The 19235-nt window shown below is 31.4% G+C and overlaps 2 protein-coding genes across 2 annotated transcripts; both read right to left on the bottom strand.

Moving 5' to 3' along the window:
• Positions 1–4961: 4961 nt before the first annotated feature.
• On the bottom strand, positions 4962–7037 carry LOC118034838 (trimethyltridecatetraene synthase-like). Its single transcript, XM_035040260.2, has 2 exons — positions 6073–7037; positions 4962–5664 (listed from the first exon to the last, which is right to left on the bottom strand). The coding sequence occupies exons 1-2, from the start codon at positions 6982–6984 to the stop codon at positions 5035–5037; spliced, it is 1542 nt and encodes a 513-aa protein (XP_034896151.1). The 5' UTR covers positions 6985–7037; the 3' UTR covers positions 4962–5034.
• A 6048-nt stretch (positions 7038–13085) lies between these two features.
• Positions 13086–19035, bottom strand: LOC118034839 (linoleate 13S-lipoxygenase 3-1, chloroplastic). Its single transcript, XM_035040261.2, has 8 exons — positions 18516–19035; positions 17985–18265; positions 16620–16857; positions 16146–16478; positions 15147–15340; positions 14664–14965; positions 14281–14547; positions 13086–14121 (listed from the first exon to the last, which is right to left on the bottom strand). The coding sequence occupies exons 1-8, from the start codon at positions 18913–18915 to the stop codon at positions 13365–13367; spliced, it is 2772 nt and encodes a 923-aa protein (XP_034896152.1). The 5' UTR covers positions 18916–19035; the 3' UTR covers positions 13086–13364.
• Between the last annotated feature and the right edge of the window lie 200 nt (positions 19036–19235).

Here is a 19235-nt window from a genome sequence, read left to right as displayed (position 1 = left end):
ATAGAGATCAAATTAAAATTTTTTAAAAAAAAAATCAAAGATGAAGAAATTAAAATAATAATAATCAACATTTCATAAATTATTTCAAATAAAATAAGTAGCAATCAAAAGAATGAGGACTAAATTTGATAGAAAAAAATTTCAATAAAAAAATAATAAGTAAAAAGCAAATAGCAATTATAAAAATAAGGACCAAAGTTAATATAAAAATTAAATTTTAAGAGATGAAATTGAAAAATAAATATTCAAAACAAAATATATATATATATATATATATATATAGCAATCAAAAGTTTGAGGATCAAATTTGATATAATCAGCAAATAATGACATTTCTAAATTTTTCATAATTTCTAGAAAGTGTTTTCCGTCCAAATTTTTCAGGAAAACACTTTCCTGAAAACCAGCCAAATTTTTCTTTGACTGGAAAGTGTTTTCCGTTTACCAACTTTTCTAATGATAAACAAACACAAGAAAGTTTGGAAAGTGATTTTCCAGAAACCACTTTCCTGAAAATAAAATACAGCTAAAAGAGAAAATACTTTCCTGAAAACCAAGCTAAATTTTTATTTGACCGGAAAATGTTTTTCGTTAACTAGAAAATATTTTTTATTGATCAGAAAATATTTTTTATTGATCAATTTTTTTAATAATAAATAAATATAAAAAAATTTTAAAAAAAACAAACATGACCTAAATAATTTACGTTGCACCGGGTCCAGTGGTTGCGAGGCCTGCCCAATTTTTTAATGAAGAGTTCACGAAGCGTGGAAAGCTGATTCGGAGACCAAAACCAAACCGAAAACACGAGGCTGCAGATATGAGAGCAGGATACAAATACTTACTTCTGTCAATTCTTGAAAATTATTTTTAAAATGACGTGAATAATAATACCAGATTACTTATTTAAACAATAAGTCAAACTATCTAAAATATAACCACACTACAAAATATCCCATTAACAAGACAAAGTCAAGAAAATGAAAATTACGAGGGGCATTCAATGCGTTTTTTTGGGATAATTATCAAAACTTTCTCATATTTTTTTTAAAAGTCCTATCAAAATATTATTATTATTATTATTATTATTATTATATAATTGAAAAACAAGATACTATACATACATATGAGTGTTTTGGTATAGAAAAGTTTTGATTTGGAGTTTTATAGATTAAAAAAAATATACTGATATACCTAAAAATATTTTTTAGGCTTTATATCTTTTATTATATTTGAGAAAATACTTTCAATTATTTACATTATTTATATAATTATATATGTGTGTGTGTGTGAGTGAGAGATGTGATATGATGATTTTTCCTTCAAAATAAACTCGTTTTTTCCCTTCTAATTATAGTTGTAGTTTGGAATATGATCGGTTTAAAATATAATATTATGGTATCACAGTTATGTATTTTATATTATAAAACATAATATAAATATTGTAAATATATTATTATAGATATATGAAATTGAAACATATTTTTGTGTATAAAAGTCTAATAAATATTATCTCATGGGTAATACGTACCATGATCTAATTAAAAATAAGCCTATATATAACCCTTGATCGACAAATTCACCACCAACATCATCGGAACTTAGAACTTTCACCTCAGCAAAATAAAGATCTTTTCGACATAGATGAATGCGTTGGTAATTAGATTCAGAAAACAAATTAATATATTGAATTAAATATGTATGTGCTTTGGCATGTCCATATATTATATATCAAGATTCTGGACAAAAGACGTCCTGTAGCTTTTCTTTATTGAGGATAATGCCAAATCCGCGGTGGTTCAATTTGTACAGTATTCAATGTGATTAAAACCAGGTTGAATATATTTTTTGCATGGTTTTCAACTCTTTGAACTTGTCTGGAAATGTGCTTTGAGTTATTTGTTAAAGTATTTTTTTATTTAAAAGTGCATTAAAATAATTTTTTTTATTTTTTAAAATTATTTTTGATATAAGTATATTAAAATAATACAAAAATACAAAAAAAATATTAATTTTAAAAAATAATAAAAAAATCATTGTTTGATTTAATTATTTGAACAATTTTCAATTTAGTGGTCCACAACCCTTTCTGATATCCTATCCACCCATTGTCCTGAGGATGCTGTCGACAGAGTTGCTGCGTTTTTTTTATTAATTTAATATCTTTTTATAAATTTAATGTATTGGTTTTTTTTAAAAAAAAATAAGTTATTTTAATATATATTTTTAAACAAGAAAACTTAATCTTTATTTTTATATATATTTAACGTGGGAGTCCAGGCCAGCTTGCATGTACCTCGATTAATCTTACAGGTCTTAAAGTTAACAACTATATAAACTTTTAATAATCTTCCAGTTTATGAGACTCAAATTAATGATTTTTAGAGAATAAATTTAAGATCTAATCAGTTAAAATATACCCTAAAGATTTTTAATCTCTACTCTTTGTATTTATATGTCCTTGTTATCTCAAAAATAACTGACAATCCAATAATTTAGAGCTGTCAGGTCAATTGAATTGAATTTAATTTTTGTTTGGTTTTTCATTCCAAAGGAGTAAGTAAATTTTGAATTAAAAAAAAAACATTAATTTTTTTATTTTTTAATATAATGATATAAAAATAATTTTTAAAAAATAAAAATAATTATTTTAATATATTTTTAAATAAAAAATACTTTAAAAATAATCACTATTATACTCTAAATACACTTAATCGTGAGCTCACAATTTTTATATATAAATCATGCAGAGTAATAAATTCAAGCGAATCGCTCATCTCTTTTTTCCAGTGCAATTAATTCACAGATTCCCTTTTCAAACAAATTAAGATTTTTTTTTGTTTTTTTTTAATCAATCACACATTTCACACCCTACTAGATACTAAAATCGAGAAAAAAAATTGAATTATAATAAAAAAGAATTAAAAAAAATCAATTATATAAATGATCTCATATTACATAAATAGTAATTAAAAAATGAGGATAAAATTTGACAAATAAAAAAAAAATCAAATGAGGATGAAATTGAAACAAAATTTTAATTTCATAAGTTATTTAGAATTAGACAAATATTAACCAAAAGATCAAGGATTAAATATAAAAGACTTAGATTACATAAATAGTAAAAAAAGGAGTGGGGACAAAATTTGACAAACAAACAAGAATAACGATGAAATTGATACAAAAATCTAATTCCATTAATTATTTCAAATAATTAAAATCAACATTAATCAAAAGACTAGGGAACAAATCAAAAGCCAAGAGAAGGAGATTATTTAAAAAATTACAGGGTAGCACAAACATCAAGGTAAAGAGAAAAAAAAAATGTTTGTCAGAGTCAAACCGGAGAAAATTGCATTGCACATGTCGTCTTAACAGGAAGAAAAAGTCGAGATGAATCGACCGTTGCTCTGAAAAGGTGGTGTTTGCATCTTAAATCAGCCTTACGTGCTGCCCAAAAACAACAAAACAGCTGATGCTTTCCTAGTATTCTCAACATTATTTTTTTCATTTTTATATACTTTTGATTTTTAAAAAAAGATCAAACCACCCCTAACTTTACCCAATAATAACAAAAGAACCAAAGGTACAATTACAAAAATACCCTCATACCCAAGGTATAAAAAATTAAACTCCAAGGGTAAGTATATTTTTATTGTGCTAATCAAACATAAAAGACCAACAATCCCCTCATTCCAAGTTAAATTATTTTTGTTTATAAGTGCAAAGTTATTATTTTATTACACACCTTTCATATGAAAATATAAATATAACCCTACATGACATAGAACAACTTATTATCATCAATGGTATTAATGTGTTTTCACCGTGCATTAAAAAATACCTTTATGGCCCCTATCAATTTGAAGATGCATTGATTGTCCTATGACAAAGACAATATTTACCTTTAACCATTAGCAATTTTTTTATCAAGAAGATAAGATAAAAACAATGTTCTTGTCCACATTGCACATTACAATTCGTTTAGAGAACAATATTTTCATTATCTCATTCAGTTCTTTATTTTTTATTTTTAATTTTAATGGTGCTAGTAAAGATGTCTAGTAAATGCTATAAAATTTGGTTTCTTGTTGCTTCTTTGTATGTTGTCATCTATCTCTCAAATACCCACATGATAAATACAATTCTCTCCTCTTACTATTTCTCTCTCTAATGAGTTCTATATTAAGCACTATCGTTACAACATTTTTATACAAAAATAATCAATCAAAAAAGTTACAACTTAACTCTATTTATTTTTATATTTTAAAAAATTAATTTTTTTAATAATTTTTTTATTTTAAATTAATGTTTTTTAGTGTTTTAATATTGTTTTGATATGTTGATGTTAAAAATAATTTTTAAAAAATAAAAAAAAATATATATTATTTTAATATATTTTCATACAAAAAATACTTAAAAAAATAATTCTCACTACACTCTACGCAACCCTCGAAACACTCTCAAAACCATATTTTTGAAATCCAGCTCAGCCCGGCGGGTCAGCCCGATGATGGAACCCAGCCAGATTTAAGAAAAAATAGAGAAAGGCAAAACCCAGGGTGACTCGGTCGATCCGATAACTCGGCAAGACCTAATCAAAAACTCGATTGCAACTCGTTGATTTATGTTTTTTTTAATTAAAATAATATTAAAAAAATTTAATCTAATAACCCCGTAATCTTAAAATTTAATCAAAACTCAAAATTTAATCTCCTGATGAGCCACCGAACTAATTTGAAAACTATGCTCAAAACATCATGGTGGTGCTAGAGAGAGTTTTTGAAAGCAATCCAGTTAAAAAGCCCTAGTTTTGACGGTGTTATTTACACAGGGCATGATGCCCTTTTATCAATTTGGGCTGGGGTCCAATAACTTAACCCGTCAGAGGCACCAAGTAGAGTACCCACTGTAATCTCTCCCTGTAATGGAGATGCAGAGGTGAAGTCACAAGCAAGCTATGGAGGAGAGCAACACAAGACAATACTAGTATTATTTCGAGAGAGAAAGGCTGAAACAAGCTAATAACTCCATTTACACGGAGTAGAGATGCGGCGGAAGTCGAGGCTCGGCAACGGCGACAAGCGGGTTCTTCTTGGGAGTAGAAAGTGCGAAGATTTCTTCCATATCCAAGTCCTCTTTCTTCATGCCTTTAGGCAATTTCCAATTAAATCCATGCAAGAGATTTGCCACACTTGATTGAATTATCTTTAACCCAAGAGGGTACCCAACGCAAATCCTCTTGCCAGCTCCGAAGGGCATTAGCTTGAAATTTTGACCTTCAACTTCAATCTCCTCCCCGAGGAATCTCTCCGGACAAAATTCATTAGGGTTGTCCCATATCTTAGGATCCCTCCCAATGGTCCATACATTCACCATCACAACAGTGCCTTTTGGAATATCATAGCCAGAAATTTGAACGTCTTCACGGGCAACTCTTGGGACCAGTAATGGCGACACATTGTGTAGACGCATGGTCTCCTTCATGATTGCAGTAACATAAGGTAAGTCGACGATGTCTTTTTCTTCTACCCATCTCTCTCTTCCGATTACTCTATCTAGCTCTTCTGTTGCCTTGTCAAAAATCTCTGGCTTCTTCAAAAGCTCGGCCAGCGCCCATTCTGCTGTCACTGCAGTGCTCTCAGTACCGCCCGCAATCAAGTCCTGATTTAGAAATAGAATTTACTATGAGAACTAGCCCGATTAATTTCGGTGGAATGGAATGAATATTCACGTGTATTGACTATTGAATATACACTTATGGCACAAATTGAAAACGTGAAGAGCTATAAAATAGTTAAGAAAAATAAACTATACTGTACCAAAAATAATTTAAAACATATTTTTTAAACACAAGAAAAAACATACTCTACAGGCACAGGAAATAAGTCAAGAGATGGACATGGTGCCCTGCAGGCAAGGCACGCGTTTTCTTTTTCTTTTTTGTCCACCACTGCGTGCAGGCAGGCAATAGAAAGTCCATTTATATATCCACAAAAAAACAAGCTTGTGGTTGTTAAGGGGGCAAAAAGGATGAGAAATAATAAAAGAAGAGTTGTCCATGAAACATACCAGCGTGAGGGCCTTCACTCCGGTTCTTCCGAATTCGACATCAAGACTAGGATCATCGGAAAGTTGTAAGAGGATATCCATCATATCCTTAGCCACGTAGTTCTTAACCCCATTTCTCCTAGCATCGTGTTCCTCCAGTTCATGCTCTATAAACCTGTCAACCTTTTTGGCCACAGCCTTCATTTTCTTGATGTTCCCTTGCAAATCGAAGTAAGAGAGCCAAGGGATCCAATCCCCTATTTCTAACACCCCGTTGAGGACGAACAACTCATCTAAGATTTTCTTAAACTCATGTGGTGTATACACTCCCTTCCCTTTTTCCGATTCAAGTGTGTAGTTTCTCCCTAACACCAACCGGCTAATCACGCTAAGACTCAAGTCTGAAAACTTCTCTCTCGTTTTGAAAGGAGTTCCGCTCGTCTTGTAAAGACTTCTTAGCAGGGAATGCAGCTCCTCTACACGCACATGCTGGTAAAAATCAAGGCGTTTTGGACTAAAAATTTCCATGTTGCAAAACTTGCGCAGGTGGCTCCAATAAGGTCCATATTGTGACCATGTAATGTCTGAGTAATTATAGGTGGTGTATTTACCGGCAGCGATTTTTGGCCGATCAGCAAGGCTAATGTCGTGGGTTTTGAGGATGGCTTCAGCCACTTCAGCGGAAGAGCCTACAACCACGGGGATTGACCCGAATTTGATTTGCATAATGGGTCCATATTTCTTGGCAAGTTCGTGAAGGGAGCGGTGGGGAAGGGGACCTATAAGGTTGAAGTTTCCGATTATAGGCCATGGTTTTGGGCCCGGTGGAAGTTTTAGTTTACGGCTGAAAAGGCGGCGAGAGAGGAGGATTAGCACTACCGTGGCAAGACCAGCGGCGGTATAAGTAATCGCTGGCGGAGGAGGATTGTCCATTTGTTGGTGCTTGTGGTGGTAACGTGGATCTTCAGTGACAAGAGTGTTAGGGTGATGTGTTACTTATAGTAGAAAGAAATGTACCTGTGTAGTGTCACTTTGCATAGCAAAGTTACATGTCATCATGCTGTAATTTAAATTGATTTTTTTATTCTTTTTTAAACATAAATCGAATCTGACAAATGATGGTTGTTGAGCAATTGTTTGTATTATTATTATTATTATTTCTTTTCCCATTGACGCGATGGTTGTTAGACTTGTGTGCGATATTGATACAATGGTTGTCGGGAAATTATTGTTTTGTTATAACTTTTCTCCTCTCTGATCCGTACTATGGTTGTTCTGCAATTTTTAGAGAAGAACCAGTACATGGAATAATTATTTTTTTTAAATATAAAAAAATTTAATATCATAAAGAATTTTTTGACTATATTATTAAACTTGATTAAATAAATTAATTTTAAAATCTCTTAATTTAATTTTTTATATAACTCAAGTTTTTAATTAAATTATATAGAAATTAACTCAATTTAAATTGACTGATTTTATAGATTCAAATGCAACTTTAATGATCGATAAAAACAAGACTTAACAAAAAAAATTTAAAATAACAATTTTTTTAAATATTAAAATAATAACATATTAGATCGATTTCGGTTTCCCTGTGACCCTGATCATGGACTATATTGAGTTTAATAAAAAATTTAATAAATATTTTTTATTTGATTATATAATAAAAATAGTTGCTCATAGAATTGAGCACCAATCTAACAATAAAAATTTATTTTAGACAATTATCCTAGTTGAAGAACCATTATTGTTATTAGCAATTGTTTAAGACCATTGTTATTCCCATTAGCAATTTATTACTAAAACTGCCTATTAACAGTTGAGGGTTGAGTAAAGTGTATTATTTTTTTAATATATTTTTTTTTATAATGTGCTATATTTTGAATTTTTTTACAAAATTATAGTGCATGTTTGAGAGTGTGGTTGTGGTTGTGATTGCTTTTTAAAGTGCTTTTCATTCTAAAATGCATTAAAATGATGTTTTTTATTTTTAAAAAATTATTTTTGAGATCAGCGCATCAAAACAATAAAAAACATAAAAAAAAATTAATTTTAAAAAAAACATAGATTGACCCGCATTTTCAAATGCTTTCTATGTTAACTAGATAAGAGACCTAAAGAATTGGAAATAACACACTTGTGTTTTTTTAAATATCTCTATCAGTTTAAAAATAATAATCATTTTATATTTTATCAGTATAAATTAAAATATTTATCAATTGAGAATTTTAGTAAAATAGATATTCTTTAAGTGAATTAGAAAAGTGAAAATAATATATAGAAATATTAATATCAACTTTAATATATATATATATACATATATTATTTAGTATAAATGTGTTGGCTTAAATGAATAGAGTATGAAATGATAATTACTTTTGAAGTACTAAACTTATGTTCACTTGTCACATAAACATGGAATTGTATTTGTATTTAACTATGGAGGAGATATATAAAATCATGAAACATCAAGAAATCAAAATTAATAATATTATTTCGTTTCAATAGAAAAGAATGTGGACCGTATGTCATCTATTATTCAATGGAAAGCACCTCGCGGGGTTCGAAATATTTGGAGCATCTTAAACAGTCCTCGCATCACAAAACTATGGGAAAAAGATCACTTGACTTGACTACATGATGTGACAATTAATAATTTGATTTGATTGATATTGAAATTTACTTTTACCTCTTATTTGTTTTCACTATTATCAAATATTCTTAACACTTTATCTTTAAAATTTACTCTCTTTTTTTACATTTTCTTTTCAAAATATCAAGTCCATACCAAACATAACTTTTGTAAGTATATGATGAAAAGATGCCCAATGATCTTTCAAGGAATAAAATAAACCAATAGAAATATATATATATATATATATATATATATATATGAGGACTTTTGTAAGTATCCATGCATGTTTCATGTCAAATGATTGGTTAAATGTCGCTTTACTCCTTTTTTTTAAAAGCTACCTACTTTTTTAAGAAGTAGATAGAGAATTAAAAATAAACTTTGAACTACAAATACGAAGATACGAAAACCCAATAAATAATACAGAAAAAAGTAAGTCCCACCAATCTTATATTTTCTTGATTTAAAATTTCATTTTTTTAGTTTAAAAATTATATAAAAATGAAAACAAGTGAAATACAAATAATAATAAAAAATGCTAATTAAAAAAATCTCTATTATTATTTTGATGCTAAAAATGTTCATTGGGATTTATTAAAATTTAATTTGGAGTATTTTTGGATGGAATGAATAATCACATGTTCAAATTAAATGAACTTAATATGGTTGTTTTTTTAAAAGAACTGTACTCATGAATATTTAATGTGAATAAAATATCTATTTTGTTAGTTTTTTATACAATTTTTCTCAAATTTAATATTTTATGATATTTTTTATTTAAAAAAATATTTATGATTAAAAAAACACATGCTTTTTACTTAAAAATCAAAATGTTATTATTTTGACCAAAAATAATTTTTCTTAAAATAAAATCAATAAATTAAAGGTCATGTTTTGATAAAATCAAGTCGAGGTTGATTGGATCATCAAGTTAACCCAAGTTTTTAACTAATTTAACCAATTTTTTCTTAAAATTTTTTTTCAACCCAAACTAATTCAAACCTCGAGTTGGTCAGGTTTCAAGTTGACTTATTAAGTAAATCCAGATTTTATAACTATAATTGAAACTTTTTTTTTTTAATTTTTGGCAAGACTCACCATCCAATATAACATACATAAACTCGTGATTAATGAATAAACAAATAAAATGATTTTTAATAAAATGTAAATTTACTTGTTTTCAGTAAAATCAAACAATGGCTTTCCTGTCCTAGCCAATAAGAGAGTTTTCACACCCATGACAATATGGATACATGAAAGGTAATGGTTATACACTAATCAAATTTCTACTATATTCATACTTCATATATACACTAATCTAATTACTCAATAAATAAAAAAGTAAATATTTATACATAATTCATCGATCTAAATAAATATTTATTATTTAAATACTATTTATTATTTAATATGATATATACACTCCAAAATTATATATTTTAAATTAAATTTTAATCAAGTTCAATAATATCTATATTTTATTTATTATCAATCAAATCAAGTTACTATTACAAGCAATCTCATTGCACAATAGCTTATCTCATCAAGTTTACTTGCATCATTACATTTGATAATATATATCTATTCCAGGTCTTTTGAAATCTTTGTTTTTAAGAAATAATCATCCCACTTGTCGACATTTTCTTAATTTATGGTTTACAGAGTCAACATTAAAAATAAAACTCACAATTACTTCTTGATTTCTTGATCTATATGTGAAATAAATAAAGTTTCTTTAATATTCTCCTCACTCTAGCAAGATCATATATATATATTTCTTATACTTTGATAAATTCACTCAAATCTCCCTTATATCAAGCACGCTAATTTGAGAATTAATATGAAAGAAATCTCTATTAGTTATTTTTTATTTGGGACTCGAAAAATGGCATGCAAATGAAAGTGAAAGGTCTCCTTTATACGTGAAATGCAGACAGTCATGATAAATTTCTTATATGAGAATTATTTTAAATTAAGTTGTAATAATTTACAGTCATGATAAATGTTTTTCTATTTCTTTGGAAAAATCGATGGGGTCAATCTCTTACATACAAGCTTGGTATCATTTAGATTTTAAGTTTTATTTTCACGCTTTTGAGATATGAACAAAAGAAATTTATTAAAACCTTAAAATCTCACTTTATTTGATTTAAAAAATAATAATAATTGCAGCAGCCCGTTTTCGGTTTTTACACTCCCAGAAACAAGAGCAAAAATAGAAAATGAAAACACAAAAAATAGCAAAAAAATAATACCTTAAAATAACTAGTTAGATTGGGATGATTTTTTAATATAATGTCAAAACTTTAATTATTAAATGATCACGAGTTTGAATGTTATTATTCTTATTTATTTAATAAAAATTAAATACTGAATAATATAAAATGTGTACATTTCAAGTTTAAAAGATTTTTATTTAAGAAAATATTTTAGAAAATAATATAAATCATATCCTGAAATTTTATCTAATAATTTAAATTATTAAGTTAAAATTATTCTTTGATAAATTTATTTGATAAATTTATTTAGCATAGCTTGAATCTTCTCAACACACAACTTTTACTAAATTCAATAGGAAACGTGAGAGAGGCAGCAGGGTTTGGTAGCCCACAAAAACCAGTTCTGCCTTCCTAAAAATTGAAACTGTCAATTCTTTGTTTTTTTTTTTTTTTTTTTATTATTATTTTAAAAAAGACTATATAAATTGGTAATTTCTGGAGAGTTAGGTTGGTAAAGGATGGTGTTTCATGCTCCACGTTATCAACCTGTTAGCACGCTACTCACTTTCATCCAGAAAGTTTCTTTAGGCTTTTGCTGAATAATGGCAATTACCTTTTGAACCTTTTGAGTTTTTAGCATAACGCCAAAAACTAGGTTGTTGAACCAAAATTATTACTCTGCCACGTGGGCCCATACGTACAACGAAAGACCATGATTCCTCACAAGTTTATAGATTTTATTTTAATTTTATTAGAATATACACATTATTCATTCTTCATAGATTTTATTCTTTTTATTTCTCATTTGTTTGATTTTAGTTTTCATACTAGATTCTTGGTTTGCGAGTTAGATTATTTTTTTTAACATGCAAAGAAACATTCATGCGAGTTAGTTATTATTAGTAAAAATATAGTTTCACTTACAAAAATTATAAATGAAATTTTAAAAAATATTGAAACGATAACATATTAGATCTACCCGGATTAATCTAAGTTAACCTATCCAATTCATATTTTAGATCATGAGACTATGATAACTTTATATAAAACAGATTAAAATAAATTTTTAAACTCATTTCTCAATCAATCCAGTATTAAAGGATGGTTTTTTTTTTTAAATAATCAATTCAAAAAAAGACTCAAAACAAATGACTCAAGTCAATCCGAGTCAACTTACTAAACCCACAACCCGAGTCATGAGACTAGTATAATCTCATTTAAAAAAATCAAAATAAATTAAGAGCCCTATTTCCCAATCAACCAAATATTAAATGATGAAATTGAAAAAAAAATTAATTAAAAAAAAAACACAAAAAAATAACTCGAATCAACTTGGGTTATTTTGTCAACTTATGATCCGGGTCATGAAATTGAGATAACTGCATAGAAAAAAAATAAAAAAAATAACTCAAGTCAACCTGAGTCAACTTGTTAAATTCACAATTCAGGTTATAAGACTAGCTAATGCTAAAAAAAAAAATCAAAACAAATTATAAAGTTCATTCTCAATAAAGTCATTGTTGAATGATAAAATTGAAAAAAAAAATCATTCTAATAAAAAATATAATAAAATGACTTGAGTTTATCCGGATTAACTCGCAAAACCTGTGATTTAAATCATAAGACTGAGATAACCTTATAAAAAATAAACCAAAAAAATCATGAACCCTAATTCTCAAACACCTTTTGAATTTATGAATTTTCATTTCTTTCATAGCCATAAATTATAGCCTGCATTACATGCTTTTAAAAATCATTTTTAATTAAGCAAGCAATTTGAACCAATAAATGATGCTCTCAAAATATAAAGAGTTTTTTCATAAAAATCATGGCTTTACAAACTAAATTATTAATTACTATACATGCTGATAAAATAATTGCTCAAAAAAATAATTTTTCTTAATAGAATCTCGATTCTTGAGTCAAACCTTTTAATGTTGAAATCCATAAAATAACACATTATTTACCATTAAATAATATATCTAAAATAAGATATTAAAATTAACATAAATAGCAATAAAAGAGCCAAACAAGTGTTTCATTGGTAAAAAATAGTGCAAGGAAGCAAATTTATAATGCTAAGATAAGAAGAGAGAAGTAATTCTTAGATGTATGGTCTGAATAACCAATAGAAATCATATGATTGCTTGGAGCGCTACCTAGATTAACCGAGACAATTTAAGAAATTGTAGAACATCTTGAGACAATTTCTCATTAACCGAGACAATTTCTCATTAACTTTATTCTATATCGCAATCCTTGTTCTAAAGTCTATATGTCATATACAATACTATGTTACAAATGCAGCCAGAGCTATACTGCATTATATGGACACAAAAATGGAGGAATGGTCTACTCTCAGTACCGACTCTAACTTTGAGCGGCCTAAAAATACCTAATTAATAAACTACAGAGGCAAGTTCAATGCCGCTACTCGAGTCCAGGTTTATTTTGGCTTATATTGACACGCTATTTGGGACACCTCTACATGTAACTCCAGGTCCTGAGCTAGGGGCCAGTAACTCGTATGGCAGCACCCCCGCACCGCACCGGTGCTTAAGGCGAGGATCAGCATTCCTTTTGTCTATCTCCTTCTCGATCTGCTGAATCTCTGCCGAGAACTCATAAAATGCCTCGATTATTTCAGCGTCGCCTGACCATATTGACGGCTGTTGTCGTTCCCCAATGTACTCCTCGTCCGGTGAGTGTGTTGATAATATGTCCACCACAGCCATGAATTTTGTTGCCTGCAATAGACTTGGCAGTGCCAAGAGGTAGTATTTTTGTGGATCAGCCAGGAAATTTGCATGCTCGGGGTCATTTTCTTCGGGAATTAATCTTCTCATTAGGGGCGGTCTGTTAGGCACATAACCACCATAGGGGTACTGCCCAAAATTGAGCGCGGCATGTTGCGCGGATGCAAGCCAGATGATGGTGGTGAGGACCGAGACAAGATCATCAGTGGTTTCCAGCTTGGGCCACCAGTCAGCATCACGAAGATCGAAATGACCTACATTGATGGACTCAGAATACCATGCTTGTAGCTCCTTGTCATTACAAACCAAGCTTGAATCTGGGTAGTAACGCTCAACATAGGTGCGAACCCAGTTCTCGATTGCAGACCAGATTAGTAGCCCGTCTTGGGCATATGGGTAGTCCTCAATTAGAAGCTTTAGACCGTGTGGTTGTGTCGGGTCAGGTACCGCCATACCCCTGCAACAGTGACAAAGATAAACTTATGTTAAATGCAAAGTTTCTACAAATACATGCTTAATCTCTGATACATGTTGACCCTATCTTTGCGTGCTTAGGGGAATAGTGTTTAGGAGCTGTTTATAGATGCCCATAAAAAGAAGTGCTTAGTAAATGTACCTGCGAATGAGATCGGCAGGGAGGCCTTCCTTGTCAAAACGCCAAGAGCTTTTGTAGGCAGCCGCGCTGATCTCCATACAATAGCGGCCGGGAGTGAAGCAAGACTCAATAACACCATCAGCGTTGATTAAGTTTTGGCGGGCCAAGGCATTGATCTCTAGTGTATATCTCATGTGTGGATCCAAAAGTTTGAAAATAGGATGCATTGCACTCATTTGCCTGTGCGCTGCTAGTATAAATGGCTCCAGGGAAGCATGTGTACGTAACCTATAATCATCATAACAGTTCCATTAATCCACCAACGTCTAAAACCATGCATCATTGTTCAAGCAACTTAATGGCCATCTTTTGATAACTTGAGCTATTCAAACTTTTGTTCTTACCAGTGATTGACAAGCTGGTGAACACCAGCATCGTTGGAGCAAACATGAGCCTTAGCGAGTTGCCAAACCCAATTGCTAGTTGCATCCATAGGAGGTGTAACCACACGCTTTGATCGGGAATTTAGACCAGCTGGTGGGAGGCTAAGCTCTATAGCGATGGGCTTAAGTGTCCCAAGAGGCGTCAAGAAAAACAGGGTACGAGTTGCATACGCTTTTCTACCATCAAGGGAATTAATCCGGTCCAAAAATGGGAGATAAACATCATGGTAATCAATTATAAACAGTTTGTTTTCCTCCAAGGCCTGCAAAAGTCATGTAATAACAATAATATTTAGAGGCATGATTAAGAACAAGTGCATTAAGCATAAGATCTAACGAGCAATATCAAAAAAGAAAGAAGAAAGTAAAGAACAAAAACACACGTGATAATACAATTCTTTTTTAATATAACAAAAGGAAAGAAAGGAAATTTATGATTATCACCTGCGAAACGGACAAGCCATTAAGATGGCCCAGAATGTGTTCTTCCTTGAAAGCAGATTCTTGCGGACCGTAAATTTCAGGATCAAGATTGCTTTTTGGTGGAAAAACCTTGAGGCTCTCAATGCTAACTGGGTTAACTCCTGAGACGGCTTGACGAGCAAATTCATCGTCTCTCAACCAGGCAAACTTGTCCCCTGCAATAGTGCGAATCACATTATTGTAGATTTTGAGTAATTAATTATGTTTTGATGCTTACACGTGAATTGTGAGTTTACAGGAAATCCACTTTGGACATAAGGAACTGTGCAGTGCCATTTAGGCATGAAAACTCACAAACACGTTTTTAATACATCCAAGATTGGTTCCCGATTAGGCATCCGACAAAGGGAAATGGACAAATCACTGGTGAACTTTTCTCTCTTGTAATCAAATGCTAGACACGAATATTCTTCCTTGTGAACAGCTACGAAAGCCAGACTATCCACATTTTTCTTCTTCTAAAACTTTTTGAGCGTGCATGACTTGGATCCCACTAAATGATGGCAAATGCGTGGTGGGCTACCAGAATATTTACATGTGATTTTTATTTGTTTAGTGGTTTTTTTTTTTCTCGGGAGTTTAATATTTATTTACCTATTTCTTGTGTTTGTTTTTTTTTGGTATTTTCATGTTGGTATAATTTTAATGGAAATAAATCTTCAAGAACCGATTAAAAACAAGCCATCCACAGCCAAGGAACCTAACTCTAATGAATCATACGATCAAAATTCTGGCTATATAGAAAACCTAACAAGTGAGTTTACCTAGTGGATTAATCATACAATCAAGATTAATTCTATGTCTATATATCTTGTTTTAATGCTAAATATATTGTATGGTCTAAAAGTTCCATAGTTCTTATGATCTCAAACGAAACAGGTGAATAAAAAATGAGAGGCTGAAAAACGAATGATGCAAAAAAAAAAAACATAAAAAAAGACAGGAATCAAGTGTACTCACTGGAAAGGATCTTTGGCGTGTCATACTTGAGCATTCCCTCACTAGATTCTTGTATCTTAGTAACCACTTTGGGCAATGGTAGGTTCTTCCAGATTTCATCTTGCAACCCTACTTTAAGAAGAAGCCCTTCTTTGTAGAGAATATCAATGTCTGAGAAGCCACTGAAGTCATGATTCTCAGCAGAAATGGTTGCCTTCAGGGATGGTATTATGGTATGAAGCACTGCTTTAAGCCTCCCAGCTGAGAAAGTGTTTTGCTTAGACTCCTCGAATTGTTCATCTCTCGGCACGTATAGCGGCAATGGCTTCTCCACCCGGCTCTCTGCAGTGATATCTGGTACGCATGCAAGAAATTGTTCAGCAAAATCACACGTGCAAGAGAGATCGAGATGTCCAATCGGTAACCAACATAATTAACCACATTTTCTTTTCCTGTAAGTTCGAATTATCAAAAAATGGCAGAGACCCCACTAACCAGAGTCCATTGGGAGGCGACCAGTACGGCATCGTCTTGGGTATGGAATGGTTTTACCGCCAAGACTTGGTCTAGTCAAGCTAACGCTCTTGTCTGGATTTCCCAAATCGTTGTACACATCGAAGTCGTAAATCCTATCTGACAATTTTCTAACTCCTTTTCCATCGCCCCTAAGATCCCTCAGCTCCTTCTCTCTCAACGCTCTAAGCCCAGCTGGTGTCTCGCTTGGTAAATATGGCTGCTCAGATGAAGACCACGCACAGTAATTATTAAAAATATAAATAAATAAAAAATTCTACTTCATGCGTACAGTCGAAGTGGGCCCACAATTAGAGTATGAGACCATCCTCCTAATAAAATTTAGGAAACAAGAGAAGCATGATCCATGCACAGCACAATCATGGACTTTTGAAGGTATCAGAGATCAGATGACAGTTGTCTTAAGCTGTTACGATACATTAATACAAACAAACTGAACCGACAGATCAATCATGTGCAAGCTCGTGTAAGGAAAACGGAAGTTATTACTTATCACGTCAAAGAACAGATTGGTTGGATCTATATTTTAGTGGGGCGGCTTTTTGATATATATGTTTTTTAAAATGTCTTTTTTAATGTATTAAAATAAAATTTAAAAATATTAAAAAAAATTAATTTAAAATAAAAATAAAATCAAGTTAGGTTGGAATACAACCCTAGCTTTAGTTTCTATTTTTTTTTTTAAAAAAAAAAAAACAGAGAAAAGTTCTTGCCCTAGTGACCCATCCATGTTCTAGCTGCTTGAGGCTCATGGGTTCATGGTCTATTCAAGAGAGTGACCCGTCCAATTATAGGGGAATCAAAATGAAGTCATGTTGTTGCCAATTTACTTTTTCCTTACGGTTTGTCATCAAAGTAGGCATTCCACTAGTTATTTTTAAAGTGACGTGTGTATGGAGATTCAATTTTCCTCTTTTTTTTAACTCAGTCAAACTGAATTAATATCCTGCTGGGAAGAACTGGTAGTAATCTCTTGCTGATCATTTCAACCTTAACCCCTCATCCTCCCCTCTTGAAAGACGAGGAAAAAACATTATGATCAGAGTCCCACGCAAGCAAAACCAAACTTTAAAAAAGCAACAAGGAAAAAAGGAGGAGTTGAAAATTCAAATGTCAGCAGGTTCTGATTTGTTCTACTCCCTCATTTGCATATAAGTCAAAACCTAACTGCATCGATTTAATATCTGGTTTGACATTTATGAATCGTATATTATTGAGCAACAACATACAAATAAAAAATTAAAAAAAATCAAATCTAACCATATCTTGCTTTTTCCAAAAGGGCATGATTCTGAGAAGGAAAAAAAACAAAAAAGCGACACATACCTTATTAGAGAAAAGAATTCTCTTCCCAGGATGATCTTTCTTAGATTGGATCCATGAGTTGCAAGGGAAATGGACTGGACCACAAGCAAAACCTTCAATGGTGATACTCTCCATGAAAAACTCCTGTTGATGCTTGTTGATCACTGTGATTGCCCCAGGCACACCGAAATTTGAGTCCACTGTAAATTCAGCAGTGTAATGGACCCTCTCAGCTTTAAGATTTGATTTCTTTGACCAGTCTCTCAACGCAGCTGGCTTGCTCCTCCTTGGTTCCTTGCTTTCTACAAGAACCAATTAAGATCATTGTTGAGTTATAAGTATGATCTAAACAAAGTATGCGGGTATTTAAGGCCGTAATTAGTTGTGCTAAACATGTAAATCAAGCTAGGCTCTTTATATCACAAAAAAGAAAAGTGAAAAGTGAACGATAACTGATCATTACTAAGAATCCCAAGGGCGGTGCTAATGATCGATGATCACCCTTTTATTTAGAACCCAAAAAGAGAAATACCACTTAATTGCCTGACTTACTTGGATCAACGTCGGTGCTAATAAGCTCCAAAACAACATTTCTCCCAATCTTGTCAGTTAAAGAATCGAGCTGCTTCACAATAGTCTCCTTCAAGTCCTCCTTGTGCTTGTTTCTCACAGTCACCACAGCTCTCACCTTGAAATTCACTGCCTTTTCAGGCACAGTAGTTTTGTTGTTGGTCTTAATGATATCTTCACTAATAGCTGCCACAGGAGCTCTCACGGCTCTCTTTAACTGCTCCTGTCTTCTAATTTGTTGCGAAGGCACCAAAACTGGACTCCCCAGGAACTGGTTCCTCTTAACCATTCCTACCCGTTGGTTCATCAACATTTTTGACGTTGGTAAAAATGATGATCCATCAATCAAACGACCCCCAATGATTTCTGTAGGTAGTGCCATCCTGCCTCTCTCCCTCCTTTTCTCTCTACAAAGGCTGTTTGCTTTTGCGGAGATGACAGAAAATGGGTGTCGAAGACCAAGAAAGAGGAGCTTGGTATGGGAGCAATGGATGAACTGGAAGACTGCTTTTTTATTTTTCTTTTTGATGAATCTTTAAGTGCCTGTGTGACCTTATTTATACATGTGTGAACTTCTTACGAAGCCAGAACGAAAATGATGTGTCCCATAAAGCATTTCTCACCGTCCACACGTTTTTCAAATTATTTATTAATTTTGTTGTTTTGAAATCGCTATTTCTTATTTATTTATTTATTTATTTT

Source organism: Populus alba, chromosome 1, assembly GCF_005239225.2.
Source record: "Populus alba chromosome 1, ASM523922v2, whole genome shotgun sequence".
Taxonomy (NCBI): domain Eukaryota; kingdom Viridiplantae; phylum Streptophyta; class Magnoliopsida; order Malpighiales; family Salicaceae; genus Populus; species Populus alba.
Note: the sequence above shows the minus strand (reverse complement) of the source record. Positions and strands in the feature narration are given on the sequence as shown.

Excerpts from the sequence above, each read along its gene's own strand:
- LOC118034838 (XM_035040260.2), bottom strand. The coding sequence starts at position 6,984 with ATGGACAATCCTCCTCCGCCAGCGATTACTTATACCGCCGCTGGTCTT. Across the intron at positions 5,665-6,072 it reads GAGTGAAGGCCCTCACGCTG|GACTTGATTGCGGGCGGTAC; the intron begins GTATGTTTCATG and ends TTTCTAAATCAG.
- LOC118034839 (XM_035040261.2), bottom strand. The coding sequence starts at position 18,915 with ATGGCACTACCTACAGAAATCATTGGGGGTCGTTTGATTGATGGATCA. Across the intron at positions 18,266-18,515 it reads TAGCACCGACGTTGATCCAA|AAAGCAAGGAACCAAGGAGG; the intron begins GTAAGTCAGGCA and ends TGGTTCTTGTAG. Across the intron at positions 16,479-16,619 it reads TCGCCTCCCAATGGACTCTG|ATATCACTGCAGAGAGCCGG; the intron begins GTTAGTGGGGTC and ends CATGCGTACCAG.